A 20,788-nucleotide genomic window follows, 5' to 3' on the forward strand; every position below is an offset into this window, starting at 1 on the left:
CTGGCTGGAGTATTTACGGACATATTTCATCTCTCCCTATCCCAATCTGTTGTACCCACTTTGCTTCAAGATGTCCACTGTTGTTCCTGTAGCCAAGAAAGCGAAGGTAACTGAACGAAATGAATATTACCCTGTAGCACTCACTTCTGTCATCATGAAGTGCTTTGAGAGACTAGTTAAGGATCATATCACCTCCACCTTACCTGACAACGTAGACCCACACAATTCACTTACCGCCCCAACAGATCCACGGACGGCAGAATCGTCATTGTACTGCACCCCACCCTATCCCACCTGGACAAGAGGAATACCTACAGTGGGGAGAACAAGTATTTGATACACTGCCGATTTTGCAGGTTTTCCTACTTACAAAGCATGTAGAGGTCTGTAATTTTTATCATAGGTACACTTCAATTGTGAGAGACGGAATCTAAAACAAAAATCCAGAAAATCACATTGTATGATTTTTAAGTAATTAATTTGCATTTTATTGAATGACATAAGTATTTGATACATCAGAAAAGCAGAACTTAATATTTGGTACAGAAACCTTTGTTTGCAATTACAGAGATCATACGTTTCCTGTAGTTCTTGACCAGGTTTGCACACACTGCAGCAGGGATTTTGGCCCACTCCTCCATACAGACCTTCTCCAGATCCTTCAGGTTTCGGGGCTGTCGCTGGGCGATACGGACTTTCAGCTCCCTCCAAAGATTTTCTATTGGGTTCAGGTCTGGAGACTGGCTAGGCCACTCCAGGACCTTGAGATGGTTCTTACGGAGTCACTCCTTAGTTGCCCTGGCTGTGTCTTTCAGGTCGTTGTCATGCTGGAAGACCCAGCCACGACCCATCTTCAATGCTCTTACTGAGGGAAGGAGGTTGTTGGCCAAGATCTCGCGATACATGGCCCCATCCATCCTCCCCTCAATACGGTGCAGTCGTCCTGTCCCCTTTGCAGAAAAGCAGCCCCAAAGAATGATGTTTCCACCTCCATGCTTCACGGTTGGGATGGGTTCTTGGGGTTGTACTCATCCTTCTTCTTCCTCCAAACACAGCGAGTGGAGTTTAGACCAAAAAGCTCTATTTTTGTCTCATCAGACCACATGACCTTCTCCCATTCCTCCTCTGGATCATCCAGATGGTCATTGGCAAACTTCAGACGGGCCTGGACATGCGCTGGCTTGAGCAGGGGGACCTTGCGTGCGCTGCAGGATTTTAATCCATGACGGCGTAGTGTGTTACTAATGGTTTTCTTTGACACTGTGGTCCCAGCTCTCTTCAGGTCATTGACCAGGTCCTGCCGTGTAGTTCTGGGCTGATCCCTCACCTTCCTCATGATCATTGATGCCCCACGAGGTGAAATCTTGCATGGAGCCCCAGACCGAGGGTGATTGACCGTCATCTTGAACTTCTTCCATTTTCTAATAATTGCGCCAACAGTTGTTTCCTTCTCACCAAGCTGCTTGCCTATTGTCCTGTAGCCCATCCCAGCCTTGTGCAGGTCTACAATTTTATCCCTGATGTCCTTACACAGCTCTCTGGTCTTGGCCATTGTGGAGAGGTTGGAATCTGTTTGATTGTGTGTGGACAGGTGTCTTTTATACAGGTAACAAGTTCAAACAGGTGCAGTTAATACAGGTAATGAGTGGAGAACAGGAGGGCTTCTTAAAGAAAAACTAACAGGTCTGTGAGAGCCGGAATTCTTACTGGTTGGTAGGTGATCAAATACTTATGTCATGCAATAAAATGCAAATTAATTATTTAAAAATCATACAATGTGATTTTCTGGATTTTTGTTTTAGATTCCGTCTCTCACAGTTGAAGTGTACCTATGATAAAAATTACAGACCTCTACATGCTTTGTAAGTAGGAAAACCTGCAAAATCGGCAGTGTATCAAATACTTGTTCTCCCCACTGTATGTGAGAATGTTGTTTAGTGACTACAGCTCAGCTTTTAACACCATAGTGCCCTCTAAGCTCGTCACTAAGCTCAGAGCCTTCGTTCTGAAATCTTCCATGTGCAACTGGGTCCTAGATTTACTGACGGGCCGACCCCAGGTGGTGAGGGTAGGCAACACCTCCGCCACACTGATCCTCAACACCTTCCCCTCAGGGGTGTTTGCTCAGTCCCCTCCTGTACTCCCTGTTCATCCATTCCTGCGTAGCCATGCACGACTCCAACTCAATCATCAAGTTTGCTGACGACACGACAATAGTAGGCCTGATTACCAACAGCGGCGAGACAGCCTACAGGGAGGAGGTTAGAGCCCTGGCGGCAAGGTGCCAGGAAAATAACCTCAACATCAACAAAACGAAGGAGCTTATTGTGGACTACAGGAGACAGAAGAGGATGCATCTTCCTCGACGGGTGTCAAAAGTTTAAAGTTCCTCGTGTGCACATCACTGAGGACCTGAAATTATCTCGCCACACCAACATCATGGTGAAGAAGGCGCAACAGTGCCTGGCTCCTAACACCCTGACAAACTTCTACAGATGCACCATTGAGAGCATTCTGTCGGGCTGCATCACCGCCTGGTACGGCAACTGCTCCTCAACTACATTGCTCTCCAGAGTGTGGTGCGTTCAGCCCAACGCATCATCAGGGCCACGCTGCCTGCCCTCCAGGACATCCACAACACCTGATGTCAAAGGAAGGCCAAGAAAATCATTCAAGAGTCTGGTGCTTGCATGGACTACCTGTCCCATTGGACAACCTTACAGATTTGCATTCTTACTGGGGTCCAGCAAAATTAAAGCAGTTATCCTTTTTTTGAAACATTACAATACATTCACAACAGATTTCACAACATATTAAGTGTGTGCCCTCAGGCCCCTACTCTACTACACAAAATCCATGTGTACGGTACGGGTCAAAAGGTCACAACACAACTGATTGCTCAAACGCATTTAGAAGGAAATAAATTCCACAAATTAACTCTTAACAAGGCACATCTGTTAATTTAAATGTATTCCAGGTCACTACCTCGTGAAGCTGGTTGAGAGAATGCCAAGAGTGTGCAAAGCTGTCATCAAGACAAAGGGTGACAACTTTGAAGAATCAAAAATATATTTAGATTTGTTTAACACTTTTTGTTTACTACATGATTCCATATGTGTTATTTCATAGTTTTGATATATTCACTATTGTTCTACAATGTAGAAAATAGTAAAAAATAAAGAAAAACCTTTGAATGAGTAGGTTTGTTCAAACCTTTGACTGTATATCATAAATGTTGACCTTTTTCTTTGCCCTGCATCAGTCCACCATTTTCAAAGGCTGATTGGGAAACTTGGTGGCATAGCAGTATTTAATATTTTATTAATAACAAACATCAACAAAGAAAAGAGGAATAGTCAAATGCAAAAATAGCAAACAAACTGTTTCCATTACCAGGAGTCCTACACAAACAGATCATATTCATTAATAACACTACTATTATAATACTTTTATAAATTCATTTATAAAGTGAAAAAAAGTTAGGTTTTGAATCAGATCATTTCAAATCAAATCAGGTGTAGACCTTACTGTGAAATGCTTACTTGCAAGCCTTTATTAATGTAACCTTTATTTAACTAAGCAAGTCAGTTAAGAACACATTCTTATTTACAATGACTGCTTAACCAACAATGCAGTTCAAGAAATAGAGTTAAGAAAATATTTACTAAATAAACTAAAGTAAAAACAACAATCTAAAAGTAACACAATAAAATTACATAACAATAACGAGGCTATATACAGGGGGTACCAGGGGTACAGGTTAGTCAAAGTCATTTGTAAAGTGACTGCATAGATAATAAACAGAGAGTAGCAGCAGTGTAAAAACAAAGGGGGGAAGTATTCTGGGTGGCCATTTGATTAACTGTTCAGCAGTCTTATGGCTTGGGGGTAGAAGCTGTTAAGGAGCCTTTTGGCTCTGGTACCGCTTGCCGTGCGGAAGCAGAGAGAACAGTATGACCTGGGTGATTGGAGTCGTTGACCATTTTTTGGGCTTTCCTCTGACACCGCCTAGTATATAGGTCCTGCTTGGTCCTAGTGATGTACTGGGCCGTACGCAAGTCTCTCTGTAGTGCCTTACGGTCAGATGCCAAACAGTTGCCATACCAGGTGGAGATGCAACCGGTTAAGATGCTCTTGATGGTGCAGCTGTAGAACTTTTTCAGGATCTGGGGACCCATACCAAATCTTTTCAGTCTCCTGAGAAGACTGAAATATACAAATTCCTTATCAATGTCTGAATTTCTGAACTAAATCATATCATTTAATTGTACAACATGTCCTGTTATCTTTGTAACAAAGTTATGTATGTTAATTAAAACAATTTATACTGTAAATACAGGAAAAAAAGACATCCACAGAAATCCCAATTATACTCATTATTCGGCTTGAATCTTTCCAAAACGTGTTTCGCGGGATAAATGCTTTATAAAAATCAATAAACATAAGAAAACTATCATCAAGGATGAGGTCATTATAGTCAATCATATCTAAAAGCTCAACCTGAGATTATTACTAATGTGTTGACCATGCATAAAACCAGATTGTTCTTCATCAGTTATAGGATGTAAACCTTGCTTCAAACTAGCAACTACAAGGGCAAATTACTTTCCATCCAAGAATGGAACAAAAAGGACAAAAATTGGTGTGGAAAATGAGTCTGATGAAACGTTGCTTGTTGGAGTACGTTTTTTGGATAAGGATGTTCATTTGGGAAACCCTTTTGAAGCCACGAGGATGGTGAAGTAGGCGTTGGGAGAAGTGGATGCAGCCAAAGTAACCAGAAGTGGTATGGTGTTGATATTGTGTGTATCTAAAGAGCAAAATGAGCGTGCATTGTGGATCACGAAGTAAACGCATGAAGTGGACAGCTTTGATTTTCAGAGCAGGGCACCGGTAAAAGCTGTTTTGCTGAGTGTGTACCGCCGTATGGAGAGGGGGGAATAGAAGCAAAGTTTATCTGTAGTATTGATGTTTTGCTGAGTGTACCGCCGTATGGAGAGGGGGAATAGAAGCAAAGTTTATCTGTAGTATTGATGTTTTGCTGAGTGTGTACCGCCGTATGGAGAGGGGGGAATAGAAGCACAGTTTATCTGTTGTATTGATGTTTTGCTGAGTGTACCGCCGTATGGAGAGGGGGAATAGAAGCAAAGTTTATCTGTAGTATTGATGTTTTGCTGAGTGTGTACCGCCGTATGGAGAGGGGGGAATAGAAGCAACGTTTATCTGTAGTATTGATGTTTTGCTGAGTGTGTACCGCCGTATGGAGAGGGGGGAATAGAAGCACAGTTTATCTGTAGTATTGATGTTTTGCTGAGTATGTACCGCCTTGTTGTCGTGGAAATTCTAACGAGAAAGGAGAGAGACTAGATTCTTCAAACAACCTTTATTTTAATTAAGATTTGCAAAACTGAGCCTGGTCAAACATCACCTCGATGGTGTATGGTGGGGAACCCAGTGATACAAAGACGACAGAGTTATTTTATAGCACGTGGCATAAACGCCCTTTGCACAACGTTCTACCCCAAAATCATAAGTGCAGAGCGAAGAGTCGTTCTCCTTTTCTCTAATCCCTAGCCAATAGGAAACACGCCGGCGCCCCTCAGCTCATTATGTTACTTTGTTCGTCTCAACAATAGGATACATTATTATGGGGTCAATTTCACGCCATACTGAATTCAAAATAAAATATATCGTGAACATGAAAAATAAAGTTGAGAATGTAAACATATTTTCGAGGACGGGTGAAATAATGGATGTTGAAATCATAAACCAATCAATTCAAATATTTTTTTAAATAATTTGTCCGAGTTTTGCTCTCGCTTGAAAATGATTTGCTTACAAGGTTTTGGGTTTTGCTATATTTTCTATACATTTTGCTTTCAATTGTTTGGTTTTTGATTTCAACATCTATTTCACCCGTCCTCGAAAATATGTTTACATTCTCAACTTTATTTTTCATGTTCACAATTTATTTTATATTCAATACATATGGCGTGAAATTAACCCATACATTATCATGGTTGCAAGCTATATTGGCGCTACATCTAGACGTTAAGGAGAAAGAGGTACAGAGAATATTTAGGAGAAAGAGGAACAGAGCCTTCGCCCTAAGAGGAAGCCACAGAGAAAATTGTGACGTCTGCAGTGCTTGTTGTCTTATGGTCACAGGTCTGTCTTCCCACACACAAGTTCATTAATGCAGTAGTTTAAGCATTTAATCACAAACAAACCTTAATTACTAATAACTTTAATTTCTGTCACCACACTATGTAAAGCTGGGATATATACGTTACCCAGTAAGAGCGTTCGTGTAAAACCTGATGCAATGCATGAAGTCTAAAAAGTGTAAAGTGTTTGCAGACAGAAGGAATATGTTATTGAAGAGTCTGAATGTAAAATGTTGCAACTGTGGTGGGGGTCGTATTCCAGAATTCCCAGAGTGCCCTGTTTAGGGTGAAAGAGGTTGACGGGTCAAGGATCAGGGCTGTACAGCAAATCTCCTATGTGGAGACAGTGAAGAGAGTTGAAGGGGAAAAAGGCCACAGTTCTGAAGCAGATATGGTGTTGGATGCACCGCAACTAGTTGCAAATGTTATACGTCAATCAAGTGATCTGGATACACTTATTGTGAAGAAGATGGATTTTGTAGCATTTATAGCCACAGTTATTAATTGTACTGCACAAGAAGTCCAGTAAGATGGACATCATTATATCTGCATTTGAGAAGTTTTTGGGCCTCCAAGACTTCTCTGCAAAGACTACTGGCTGCAGGAAACCGACCTGATTAGAACAGAAAAGCAGGCTGATTCAGTCTAATTTAAATGTTGATAATTTGTATGTATTTGTCTTTAAAGTATATATATATATACACATTTTTTAAACCCTGTATTATTTCATTTTAGGGATCTTTATTACCCACCTGTAGTGGAGGTGGCAGAATGCCATTATACCAAAAGATAAGATGTCGCCAAAGGGTTTTATAACTTAACCAAGATAGACTACAGCCTACCAACGGGACCAAATTAATCATAGTGTGCAGAATAAGCAAGGAGCTGGGCAGAGCCAAGCACGAGCTAGCAAGATCCTATTGGCGCATTCTAGCATTCATCTGCATATTTCCGTTAGGTAACACCTCCTCTTTGAAATGCACTTGTGCAATAACTCAATTCACCTTTGCACGCCTTCTAAATAACGCGATTGTTAAAAACTTTTGGGTGAAGTCTACTCTGTTCATAGCATTTTAGTTTTGGGAACAAATAACTGTATTGACATCAGATGTTTCTTCGATGACAAAATGCAAAATGTCGGCCAAAATTCATCTCTTTCCATCTTCTCCCACTGCCAGTCAGAGTGGAAACGCCAAGCGGATGCTTCACATTTATACATCCGGTGAAATAACTGTCTCATTGTTCTATCTGTGATGTCGCTGTTGAACTGTGGTAGTGGAGGAACAGGAAGTAAAGCCGCAGAACTGTGCTGTCGAAACGATAGCTTTTATATTACTACAGGTATGTAATAGCACGTTTAAACCTAATTTCGAAAGAATATGTCATAACATATCAGGTAACAAATCCGTCTACTATCATGTCAGGTATAACGTTTGGTAAAGGTTTTATGTGCTATTTTTTCCCCCTGTTAAACCGAATGAGTGAAGAACGCGATATGTTATTTTACAAGTCACATAGCTAGAGACGTTGGTTTGTCTAAGTGAATGTACATAATTTCATCAAGGTAATTTCATAAAGGATCCATTTATTTGACATTTCTAAGTTAGTGACGTGGGCTGGTAAAATGGCGGCGCCAACAACTTCGTCACCAGACTTCAGTACAGGCAGTGCGGATGCATCAGAGACAGAGAGTAGATGAGCAGAGTTGAGCGGTCGGAAATCCCGCTCACTGTTCCGGCGTTCCACGTCCTTTCCAAATGCTCCGCTAAAACCTGCACTTAGTTTACAGGAAAGAAAATTGCCGCTCCATTCATTAAAATCATCTATTTTTGTGACTACATGGACCTACCATTTGGTTTTGAAGTATTGAAACCAAGCCATATGATTTGAATTAAACGTTTTTAATAAACATGAAAAGGTGAATGTAAGAAGCGCTCATCATTTCAAATAGGCTACATGTTATATTAAACAGCATATAACACTATAAATAGGCCAGGTGCCAGACAAGGAGCCTAAGAAGGAAATTAATAATTTAGGCTATATTATTTCAATTATTTCAAGGCTATAGCCAACAAAGAAATACATTGTGAAGCAATTGCGAGTGCGACTAGGGTTGCCAACTTTCTCACTACCAAATAAGGGACTAAATATGGCGTGCACGGTGACACGGCGGTGTGGGTATGGTGTTATGGGAATGAATATACAGTGTATTCAATTGGAAAGGCAAAAGGCATTATGAGTTATGTGGGCTGGGCAATTAGCTTTCAGAATGCGATTGTTGTCACTGCTCAATAACTGGTAAACGGAGTGGTGTTTTCCAAAGTTGACATTGGCATTATCTGCGGCATAGGCTGTGATGTGTCTAATATCCTGTTCGTGCTTTTTCCAGACAGACACAGAGAAATATCTCACAGGAAACATGTTTCTACTTCCCTTGTTTGAGGCGTCACTGAGAAATACACGGGCTCACCTTCCGTAGGAGGCGGATCATTTCCCGCAGTAGACGTCACGAAGAATGCGCCGATATTGCTAGCCTAGCACCTTTAGCTAGCGTGGCCTTCTTGTGCATTTCTGTTGATGCATGCTGAGTTAGGTCACTCTCCCCTCCATTGGCCAATTGAGAATTCCTGACGGCACAAAGTACAGAAAGCTTTCGTCGAGTCACCACTGACGTGCTTAACCCAGGTCTTTGTTGCTTCACATTGTTTTTGTAGCTGCACAGTCTTTTTTTTTCAGGTTGATCCATATTTCCTTGATATGCAAAACCGACCGAACAACAACAGAAATTACTTTGCAGGAATTGGCGCGTTTACGCTATACTGTGATTGGATGAATATACGGGACAAGGGGGTATGGGACAAACCAATTTAGCCCAATATAAGGGGCATCCCGGCTAATACGGGACAGTTGGCATCCCTAAGTGCGACACTAGACTGGTAGGGAGTCAGGAACATTAAGCGATCAGCATTTTAACAGCATTTAGTTGTATTAAATCAGTCTATAATAATATAGAATATACAGTGCATTCAGACCCCTTGACCTTTCCCACATTTTATTACATTAGTCTTATTCAGAAATTGATTAAATAGTTTTTTTTACCTCATCAATCTACACACAATACCCCATAATGACAAAGCAATAAGACATTTTTTAGACATTTCTGTCAATTTATAAAAAAGTATATATATTGCATTTCCATAAGTATTCAGACCCTTTACTCAGTACTTTGTTGAAGCACCTTTGGCAGCGATTACAGCCTTGAGGCTTCTGGGTATGACGCTACAAGCTTGGCACACCTGTATTTCGGGAGTTTCTCCCATTCTCTGCAGATCTTCTCAATCTCTGTCAGGTTGGATGGTTAACTTCGCTGCACAGCTATTTTCAGGTCTCTCCAAAGATGTTCGATCGAGTTCAAGTCCGGGCTCTGGCTTGGACACTCAAGGACATTCAGAGACTTGTCCCGAAGCCACTCTTGTGTTGTCTTGGCTGTGTGCTTAGGGTCATTGTCCTTTTGGAAGGTGAACCTTCACCCCAGTCTGAGGTACTGAGTATTCTGGAGCAGGTTTTCATCAAGGATCTCTCTGTACTTAGCTCTGTTCATCGTTCCCTCGATCCTGACTAGTCTCACAATCCCTGCCTCTGAAAAACATCCCCACAGCATAATGCTTCCACCAGACGTGACGCTTGGCATTCAGGCCAAAGAGTTCAATCTTGGTTTAATCAGACCATAAAATCTTGTTCCTCATGGTATGAGAGTCCTTTAGGGGCCTTTTGGCAAACTCCAAGCGGGCTGTCATATGGCTTTTACTGAGGAGTGGCTTCCATCTGGCTACTCTACCATAAAGCCCTGATTGGTGGAGCGCTACAGAGATCGTTGTCCTTCTGGAAGGTTCTCCCATCTCCACAGAGGAACTCTGGAGCTCTGTCAGTGACCATCGGGTTCTTGGTCACCTCCCTGACCAAGGCCCTTTGCCACCGATTGCTAAGTTTGGCCAGGCGGCCAGCTCTAGGAATAGTCTTGGTGGTTCCAAACTTCTTCCATTTAAGAATGATAGGGGCAACTATTCTTGCGGACCTTCAATGCTTCAGAAATGTTGGTACCCTTCCCCAGATTTGTGCCTCGATACAATCCTGTTTCGGAGCTCTATGGACAATTCCTTCGACCTCATGGCTTGGTTTTTGCTCTGACATGCACTGTCAACTGTGGGACCTTATATAGACAGGTGTGTGCCTTGCTAAATCATGTTCAATCAATTTATTTTTACCATAGGTGGACTCCAATCAAGTTGTAGAAACAACTCAAGGATGATCAGTGGAAACGGGATGCACCTGAGCTCAATGTCAAGTCTCATAGCAAAGGGTTTGAATACTTATGTAAATTAGGTATTTCTATATATTTTTTTGAATATATTTGCTAAAATGTCTAAAAACCTGTTTTTGCTTTATGGGTTATTGTGATGTCATTATGGGTTATTGTGATGTCATTATGGGTAATTGTGTGTCGATTGATGAGGTGGAAAAATTATTTAATCCATTTTAGAATAAGGCTGTAATGTAACAACATTTTGAAAAAAGGAAGGGGTCTGAATACTTTCCGAATGGACTGTAGACTGTGACTTGCTTAGGCTCAGTGACTTTGAATGTATATTTAGAAACACCATTTTGGCCAGAGTCTGTGGCTTCTGGTTCACGTGATGGTGCCTGGAGAGCAGGCCAGCAGCGGAGAATATCCTCTCTGTGCTTGCAGAGCCGCTGGGGATGGCAAACACCTTTTTGGCCACTCTTGCCAGGCTGGGCAGGGATGCAGAGTTGTTGTTTTGTCTTCCTATAGGTAGGCCTTAAAGTTTTTAGGCAAAATAACCCAGACAAAATATAAAGCTCCTTGAAAGTGTGAATATGCCAGGCCTATTGGACCTACATCAATTATGGCCTATTGTATAGATAATAGAACCAAAATGAAGGAAACTTTTAAGATATCTGATTTTTAGTTGATAAATACTTTGCTACAATGACACACTTCATTAGCTACCCACCTTGTTCCTGTCTTTTAGCATGTAGTAAGTACACCATCAATGGTTCTTTAGTTGTGGACATTACATCACAAGAAATTTGTCTTGGTCCTCATCTTTGTAAGTCACCTTGATTTTGCACCTGTGTTTTTTTTTTAATCAGTTTCTTTATGAAAATATTTAGCAAACTCAATGACTGTAGCTAAAGCAAGGGGTTATAGCAGCACACAAGTAGACTACCAATACATTCTGGGCCCTGAGCTCATGAAGTGTGCGCTACTGAAGTGAAATTGGAGCGGGCGAGAAGGCTGACACTCCAGCCGGTGGGAATCTTGCTCCGTGCTCCAGTCAAAATGAGCTTGTTCTTACTCTGATCAGAGAGAGAGACAATTTCACGGTCGCCCTACTGTTTTGAAGCTGAATGTAATGATTATCAGTTTTCTACATGTGTACTAATGTTCAGACACTTTAAGTTGTTTCTCTCTTGATCTATAATTGTTAATATGGTGTGAACGGGAAATACAATTGTGTGTGACTGAAATAATAGTTAAAACAAGGTTATTCTGGAAAATAGCACATAGTGCTGCTTAAAACATACTAATAACTTTGTACTAAATGGTTTTTGAGTCATTTATTTGAATTCAGGATATCTACTATATGTTAAGTGTACTTACGTTGTGTAATTTTAAAGTGTGTACTTTGTGTCTAATGTAAATTAATGAATGTTTTGTTCTCAATGCTTAGGTACCTGATCTATTGAAGTGAGAATTGAACAAGAAGAAATAATCATATATTTTTAGAGAATAAAGAAAGTTCAAGAACTGTCAAGACAATAACTTTTGTGTCTGTTTCTCATTGTTACTACAGGACGACTAGAATTTAAGTCTGAGGCTGGTAACATCAACAGTGAGGACAAACCCAGTCTGCCTCTCTCCTTCCACACTGAGTCCAAACCTACAGTCACTGGGTCCTGATTGTGACAGTGGAGCCCAGTTTGCACTGTAGGATCCAGAGATGGCATCAGTGAAGCTGGAAGACTGCAGTCAAACAATGGAGCTGAATGTCAACATTAAAGATGAAGAAGAGGATGAGGAGAAGATTGGGAAATCTGTTTATGATGGTAAGAGCAGATTTAAGTTATCTTCATTAGTTAGACCTCCGTAAGTTATGACACAGTCTACTGCTAGGTTGAATTCTGTAATTCTGACATCACACATCGCTGAGAAACTCCAGACTGCACAACAAAGCTTGTTATTCATTCCAACTTCCCACTGTACATGAAAAGTTGCAGTAGAACTGTTTCATGATGAACTGTTTCAATGAGAAGGTAGATGTTATTTCATGCGACTGAGACTTGCCTGGTTTTACACCAGCATTGCCAGCATTTCTTTTATTCACTGGGTTATCTGGAGTGATCAGAGTGTAGACTAAAGAAGTGAAGTAGACATACTGCCTGTGTTTTAAAGTTCTATGAAGTGAGTCTGTGTAGTTACTAACCCTTGTGATAGTGAGTGGAGGATGATATGAAATGAGTCTGTGTAGTTACTAACCCTTGTGATAGTGAGTGGAGGATGATACGCACCTTTTTAGCTTTCAACTCTTACCCACTTTTTAGAATAGTTTTATTCCCCTGTATTGTACAGCCTACTGATATGAATACATATGTCACCCGGTACAGACAGAAGAGGACTGGCCACCCCTCTGAGCCTAGTTCCTCTCTGTTTCTTTCTAGGTTCCTGACTTCTAGGGAGTTTTTCCTGGCTACTGTGCTTCTACATCTGCATTGCTTGCTCTTTGGGGATTTTAGGCTGGGTTTCTGTTAAGCACTTTGTGACAACTACTGATGTAAAAAGGGCTTCATAAAATACATTTGATTGACATGTATATCACAGCAACTGACTGGTTCTTCTGATGTTGTTCACACAGGAGACCATTTTGAGACATGCTCTACAACCAGAGAGCAACAGCAGGAAGGTCATAGAGCTAAGAGGTCTCACCACTGCCCACATTGTGAGGAGATTTTCCCAATTCTATCAAAGCTAAAAATACACCTAAAAATACACACTGGAGAGAATCCGTATTCCTGCTCTGACTGTGGGAAGACTTTCTCCCGATTGGATACCTTAAAAACACATGAACATATACATACAGGAAAGAATCTGTATTCCTGTACTGTCTGTGGGAAGACTTTCTCCCGATTGGATACCTTTAAAACACATGAACGTATACATACAGGAGAGAATCCATATTCCTGTACTGACTGTGGGAAGAGCTTCACAACATCAGGAACTCTGACAATTCATCAGAGAGTGCACACTGGAGAGAAGCCTTACTCCTGCTCTGACTGTGGGAAGAGGTTCTCTCAACAGATCCATTTACAAAAACACCAACATACTCATACTGGAGAGAAGCCTTACTGCTGCTCTGACTGTGGGAAGAGTTTCTCTCAACAGAACCACTTAAAATGTCACCAGCGAATACATACAGGCGAGAAGCCTTACTCCTGCCCTGACTGTGGGAAGAGTTTCATCCGATTGGATATATTAAAATGCCACCAGCGAATACATACAGGAGAGAAGCCTTATTGCTGCTCTGAGTGTGGGAAGAGTTTCTCCCAACTGGGTAATTTAAAAACACACCAACTTATACATAAAGGAGAAAAGCCTTACTCCTGCTCTGACTGTGGGAAGTGCTTCACAACATCAACTGATGTAAAAGTTCATAAAAGAGCACACACAGGAGAGAAGCCTTACTACTGCTCTGACTGTGGGAAGAGTTTCTCCCGATTGTATACCTTAACAACACACCAACGTATACATAAAGGAGAGAAGCCTCATCAGTTCTCTCAGACCAGCTAAAATTAAAGTCATTACATCACTTAATTCTCAAGAAATCCTAGCACACTCTGTTGTAATCCTATTGTTTCTCACTGTGAGAACTGTACAGAGGAAAGGGAGCGTTATAGAATTTTAGCCTCTCTTTACTTTACTGATCAGTGTGCATCTTGTCAGTTTTGGTGTGTTTTGTTAGTTTCTACTGTAAAAATATTGAGATTACCTTGGATTTGCCCTTAGGATGGAATAACCTCTATGAGGCTGGTTGACTGGGTGGTACTGCTTCCCTCTGCAGTTTTCTGTGGAATTGAGTTAGTAGACAACATGTATCAGATAGAGATGGTGTGATGATCAGTTTTCACCATTCGTTTGGGGGGAATATTTGATTTATTAAACAAATATTGGTTTAATTATATACAGGTTATGAAACAACTACATTTGTTTATTTAGTTGCATTTTAAAACTAGATTAGTTATTTTTGTCATTGATGATGAATATGTTTAGATAACTGCATTGAAGCAAACTTAACTGATCTGCCGATTTAATAAAAATAATAATTCTACATGAATTTGTACTGGTCAAACTCTTTTCTTTTATAGTTAGTTCTTCATATTAGATCTGACAGTATGAATGGTTCTTATGGTTGTATTCAGTTCTTCATATTAGATCTGACAGTATGAATGGTTCTTATGGGCTGAGTGCCGGGAGTGTTTTGGTATGACTACAGTCAGGAGTTCTCTCTGACCCTGTGATGTCACCAGGACAGAACCACATGTCTCTATCACACTCCAGCCCAGAATGTGGCAGTGATGCACAGTTAATGTTGGTTTGCACACTACCAATAAACACCATAGAAGAAGAATCTATACTTAGTGACCACACCCCTTCCCCATGCTGCAAAATAATGAGTGTGCATTCAGTGACCACACACAATTAAACATTTTGTAAGTACCTTTATTTTAACAACATCAGATTTTTTGTTAATTGTCTCTAGTGATGGGGAATCAAAGTTTCCTGAATCATTGAGGTGTTCCAGCCAATTGTGTTGAAAATAGGGTGAAGCAGAAAAGTAGGCAAATTTGAGAGGTGAAAATAGACCAAATTATTAGGGTGAGGCACATGACCTACTAACATCTTACTACACAACATACACTTAGCATTACTTTCCTAGCTACAGTATACACATCTCCCTGGCATATTACATCATTTATGCAGCAGCAGCATTTTTGGACTTACCTTGTTGTGCCGTGCTCACTTGAACAGGAAGGTTGCGCGGTGATCCTTCTTGTGGGCTCTTAAAAGAGGCCTGAGTTCCCAACTTGGAATTCTGAGTTGGATGACCGTTTAAAATATTTTTTTATGTATTTTCACAAGTCTGAGTTGTTTTGTCCGAGTTCCCAGTTGTCTTGAACTCACTGAAGTCTGAGATTTCCCAGTTCTGACTTTCCAGTTGTTTTGAACGCAACAGAAGTCATGCTGGATTGACATGATGGCCAATGTATTCAAACTTTTCTGGCCCCTGGTGTTACGTCCTTTTTTGTGATATCCAATTGGTAGTTGCAATTTTTTTTCTCATGGCTGCAACTCCCCTACGGACTTGGTGAAGGTCGAGAGCCAAACCACACTGCTCGCTTAACTCAAGAGCCAAGCCGCACCAATGTGTCGGAGGAAACACTGTCGAACTGACGACCACAGTCAGCTTGCAGTTGTACGGCCCGCCACAAGGAGTCGCTGGAGCACCATGAGACAAGGACATCCCGGCCGGCCAAACCCTCCCCTGACCTGGACGATTCTGGACCAATTGTGCGCCGCCTCATGGGTCATGTGATACAGCCTGGGATCGAACCCGGGGCTGCAGTGGCGCCTTGGCACTCATTGTTGAATTTGCCATTTCCAACTTGTGTAATGTTTATAGCCAATGAGCACCGATACGTTTTATCTATAATTTCTCTTCTCTACAGATTCTGGTTCGATCCTGGGCTGGGTCACAACCGGCCGTGATCAGGGGTCCCATAGGGCAGCGCACTTGATTTGACGTCATTTTATCTGACCTTGAGCTTTCCTGGGTGGCCATTTCTAATGTGAGTCTTTGGCAGCACCCAAGGGCCTATAATTTTTTTGCTCTACCCGTAGATTTTGCGGTGAAGTTGTGTCCCCATGAGTGACAGAACATTGAGCCAATCACGGCGCAACTAGAGAACATTACCAACCCCTACACTCTGTATTTTCTGCTGGCTTGCCCCATCTCAACAGAAAGCACTGAGCTAGGCTGAAACACCTGCATTTTGGAGCTGCCTTACACAAGAAAACAAAAAAGAGACAATGTTTGTGTGCGGCTTTATTAACTCAAATATATCTTTATTTGTACTATTTTTTACATTGTAGAATAATAGTGAAGACATCAAAACTATGAAATAACACATATGGAATCATGTACTAACCTTCACTTTTGACATTTTTGATTATCTTACAAACTAATGTAATAGTATCTATTCAACCTTTAAACAAATAAAACATCCATGGACATATTTTGGGGTTGCTGTAACTATAATGTTCTTATGTAGTCAGAGAAAGTGTGCATGTTCAGGACAGCAGGTTTCAGGTCTGTGAGATCTTCATAATTGTTGTAATAATCTGTCAGAACCTTATTGAACAGCGTTTACCACTTGCACCATGTACTGTTAATGCAAACTCAACTGAAGCACAGTGAGAACACATTGTTGTTGGATAAATAAACTAAATATCTAACATTGTTTTCCCATTTCAACTTTGTTGTGCTTTCATATGGTTGAAAGTGCAGTGATAATAGATTTAGGCAGTGGCGACGCGTCATTCAGGGCAGGTGGAACAGAGCCTGATTTGAGCCCCACCTATTTAGCTAAAAAATAAAATGTTATTTTGGCATTAATACGTGTCACATATCAGTTTGCAAACAAAATTAAAGATATATATATACACACTACTGGTCAAACGTTTTATAACACTTACTCATTCAAGGGTTTTTCTTTATTTTTTACTATTTTCTACATTGTAGAATAATAGTGAATACATCAAAACTATGAAATAACACATATAGAATCATGTAGTAACCAAAAAAGTGTTAAACAAATCAAAATATATTTTATATTTGAGATTCTTCAAATAGCCCCCCTTTGCCTGATGACAGCTTTGCACACTCTTGGCATTCGCTCAACCAGCTTCATGAGGTAGTCACCTGGAATGCATTTCAATTAACAGGTGAGCCTTCTTAAAAGTTAATTTGTGGAATTTCTTTCCTTCTTAATACGTTTGAGCCAATCAGTTGTGTTGTGACAAGATATTGATCCCTCAATCAATATACCTATACAGAAGATAGCCCTATTTGGTAAAAGACCAAGTCCATATTATGGCAAGAACAGCTCAAATAAGCAAAGAGAAATTACAGTCCATCATTACCTTAAGACATGAAGGTCAGTCAATACTGAAAATGTCAAGAACTTTGAAAGTTTCTTCAAGTGCAGTCGCAGAAACCATCAAGCGCTATGATGAAACTGGCTCTCATGAGGACCACCACAGGAAAGAAGACCCAGAGTTACCTCTGCTGCAGAGGATAAGTTCAGTAGAGTTACCAGCCTCAGAAATTGCAACCCAAATAAATGCTTCACAGAGTTCAAGTAAAAGACACATCTCAACATCAACTGTTCAGAGGAGACTGTGTGAATCAGGCCTTCATGGTCAAATTGCTGCAAAGAAACCACTACCAAAGGACACCAGTAAGAAGAAGAGACTTGCTTGGGTCAAGAAACATGACCAATGTTCATTAGACCGGTGGAAATTTGTCCTTTGGTCTGGAGTCCAAATTGGAGATTTTTGGTTCCAACCGCTGTGTCTTTGTGATACACGGTGTGGGTGAACAGATGATCTCTGCATGTGTATTTCCCACCGTAAAGCATGGAGTTAGAGGTGTGATGGTGTGGGGGTGCTTTGGTGCTGCTTCCCTCTGCAGTGTTCTGTGGGAATGAGCTAGTAGACACAACATGTATCAGATAGAGATGGTGTGATCAGTTTTCACCACTAGTTTGGGATAATTTTTTAATACTAAATTACTATTTCTTTAATGATAAACAGGCTATGAAACGACTTCGTGTATTTATTAAATTGTCTTTTCAAAACTAGATTTGTTATGTTAGTCATTGATAATTAATGTGTTTGGGAAAACCATATTTAAGCTAACAATTGGTCTGCCAATGAAAAATTAAGTTTGTATATGAATTTATGCTGGACAAACTCTTCTCTTTTGTATAATGAATTACAAAAAACAATGTTTCAAGTGACATATTTCGATTTTTTTCTGAAGCTAAGGACAGGAAGTTGAAATGAGCATGTCACGACACCTCTACACATTGGGACAAGCCAATTTGCTATTCACCAATATTCTTTAAATCAAATCAGTGATGACTGTTTAACAGTCTTATGGCCTGGAGATAGAAGCAGTTTCATTCTCTCTGTCCCAGCTTTGATGCACCTGTACTGTCTCCGCCTGATGGTTGAAGGGTGAACAGGCCGTGGCTCGGGTGGCTGAGGTTCTTGATGATCTTCTTAGCCTTCCACAGAGATCATCTACAATACATATGTAATGGGTTGAAAACTTTGACACTGCTTTAGTTTTCTTGAACCAAAGTTTATTTGTCTAGCTAATCAATCTCACTTTTATATTCTACATGGTTCAGCAGTAGTTAGTCCATCAGTCCAATAATGTCGCTGTTGCACTACGGTAGTGGGAAACAGGAAGTTCCGGTAGGTGGCCACCATTCTTCGGAATAAAGAAAACGCCAGAACTGTGTTGTCCGTTTTGCTTTATTACTACAGGTATGTAATAGCACATTTAAACTGTCTAATAGCGAAAGAACGTCATAACCAGTTAAAATAACAAATCCGTCAAGGTATGATCACGTTTGGGAAAGGTTTTGTCTTATTTTTCTGTCAAGCCGAGTGAGTGAAGAACATGATAACAAATATTTTACAAGCACACGGCGCGGTGTCCACCACACGTTTTCATTTGTGAGGCTTTCCAGGTTCGTATATAACTCCGTGGATTTCGCCTGGGGATGTTCAGAACAAAAACGTTTTGGGGAGTTGCAGATAGAAATCCCATGAATAGAACTGACATGATTCCTTAGAATCAGAGGCATGTTTGTTCTACATAATACATTTATATCTGATCGTGGCCAACGTCTCCGTCCTCCAGCTGGACGCACCCCTTGTCCCTGGGAATGTGAAGCTAGCCACAATAACGAGTAGCCACAATAGTGGAATTTGCGGTTCGCTCTCATTGAAAATGATGCAAACTGATTCAAATTAATGGAATGGTGTCATATTTGGACTAGAAACGCTAAACATGGTTGGAATGTTACTTCATTTAAAATTAATTACAATAATTCATTAATTTGAAAATAAACAACAAAACGGTTGAAATCCCACTGTGGATGTATTAGACCGCATAATTGCATTGAGGGCATTTTTCTATGTACTTATGAAACGGGTTGGATTGTTCACCCATATAACGGGTGACACCCACAGAATACAATTACCAAGAGTTAAAACACATATTAGCTTCTTAGCTCTTATTGCAGGACTTTGACTGAAAAATCACCTTCCCAGTCAGTCTATTACAGGGGTACTCCAGTACTATTTGAGAAGGTCCGGTCACACACATTTCCTAGGTGGCAAAGGTCCAGATGGATATTGTCAGTTGTTGTTATGTGGCAAAGGTCCAGATGGATATTGTCAGTTGTTGTTATACTGTTACATTGATGCTGTTGACCCGGATCACTGGTCGCTGCGGAAAAGGAGGAGGTCGAAAGGGGGGTGAGTGTAACGGATGTGAAATGGCTAGCTAGTTAGCGGGTACGCGCTAATAGCGTTTCAATCGGTTACGTCACTTGCTCTGAGACTTGAAGTAGGGTTTCCCCTTGCTCTGCAAGGGCCGCGGCTTTTGTGTAGCGATGGGTAACGACGCTTCTTGGGTGTCAGTTGTTGATGTGTGCAGAGGGTCCCTGGTTCGCGCCCGTGTCGGGGCGAGGGGACGGTCTAAAGTTATACTGTTACATTGGCATAGTAACAAACTCCCAACTTGCAACTGTTCAAACTGTTCACAACCCTCTTGTTGGCGGAGAGAACATTTAGCAGTTTTAATGCTAATATCCCTCTATTCTACACATTACGATGGGGCTGAGATTTGTTCTCTTTTTTAAAGCTAATTTCCTACAGTTTTACACATTTCCATGTATTATGTGTGTTTATATGATACCAGGGGTCGAAGCCCAACCAAAAAAGTATTATTATGTATATTTTTTGGTCCCATATGAAAGCTGGTGGTTCCTTTTAACATAAGTCTTCAATATTCCCAGGTAAGAAGTTTAAGGTTGTAGTTATTATAGGAATTACAGGACTATTTCTCTCTATACGATTTGTATTTCATATACCTTTGACTATTGGATGTTCTTATAGGCACTTTAGTATTGCCAGTGTAACAGTATAGCTTCCGTCCCTCTCCTCACTCCTACCTGGGCTCGAACCAGGAACACATCGACAACAGCCACCCTCGAAGCAGCGTTACCCATGCAGAGCAAGGGGAACAACTACTCCAAGTCTCAGAGCGAGTGACGTTTGAAACGCTATTAGCTCGCACCCCGCTAACTAGCTAGCCATTTCACATCGGTTACACCAGCTCTTCTCGGGAGTTGATAGGCTTGAAGTCATAAACAGCCATGCTTGAAGCATTGCGAAGAGCTGCTGG

General features: G+C 40.9%; 2 protein-coding genes across 3 annotated transcripts in view; both read left to right on the forward strand.

Annotated features, from left to right (window-relative positions):
* Positions 1-20,788, forward strand: part of LOC139533039 (zinc finger protein ZFP2-like) — a 319,515-nt gene that overhangs the window by 43,584 nt on the left and 255,143 nt on the right. The window lies entirely within an intron of this gene.
* LOC139531406 (zinc finger protein 585A-like) overlaps positions 7,205-20,788 on the forward strand; it is a 39,416-nt gene continuing 25,832 nt past the window's right edge. Inside the window, exons 1-4 of the mRNA XM_071327854.1 lie at positions 7,205-7,508; positions 12,044-12,296; positions 13,103-14,031; positions 18,768-18,858. Coding sequence (XP_071183955.1) covers positions 12,191-12,296; positions 13,103-14,031; positions 18,768-18,858 — 1,126 coding nt within the window. The 5' untranslated portion in view covers positions 7,205-7,508; positions 12,044-12,190. The remainder of the gene's footprint in view (positions 7,509-12,043; positions 12,297-13,102; positions 14,032-18,767; positions 18,859-20,788) is intronic.

Source organism: Salvelinus alpinus, chromosome 10 (assembly GCF_045679555.1).
Source record: "Salvelinus alpinus chromosome 10, SLU_Salpinus.1, whole genome shotgun sequence".
Lineage (NCBI taxonomy): Eukaryota > Metazoa > Chordata > Actinopteri > Salmoniformes > Salmonidae > Salvelinus > Salvelinus alpinus.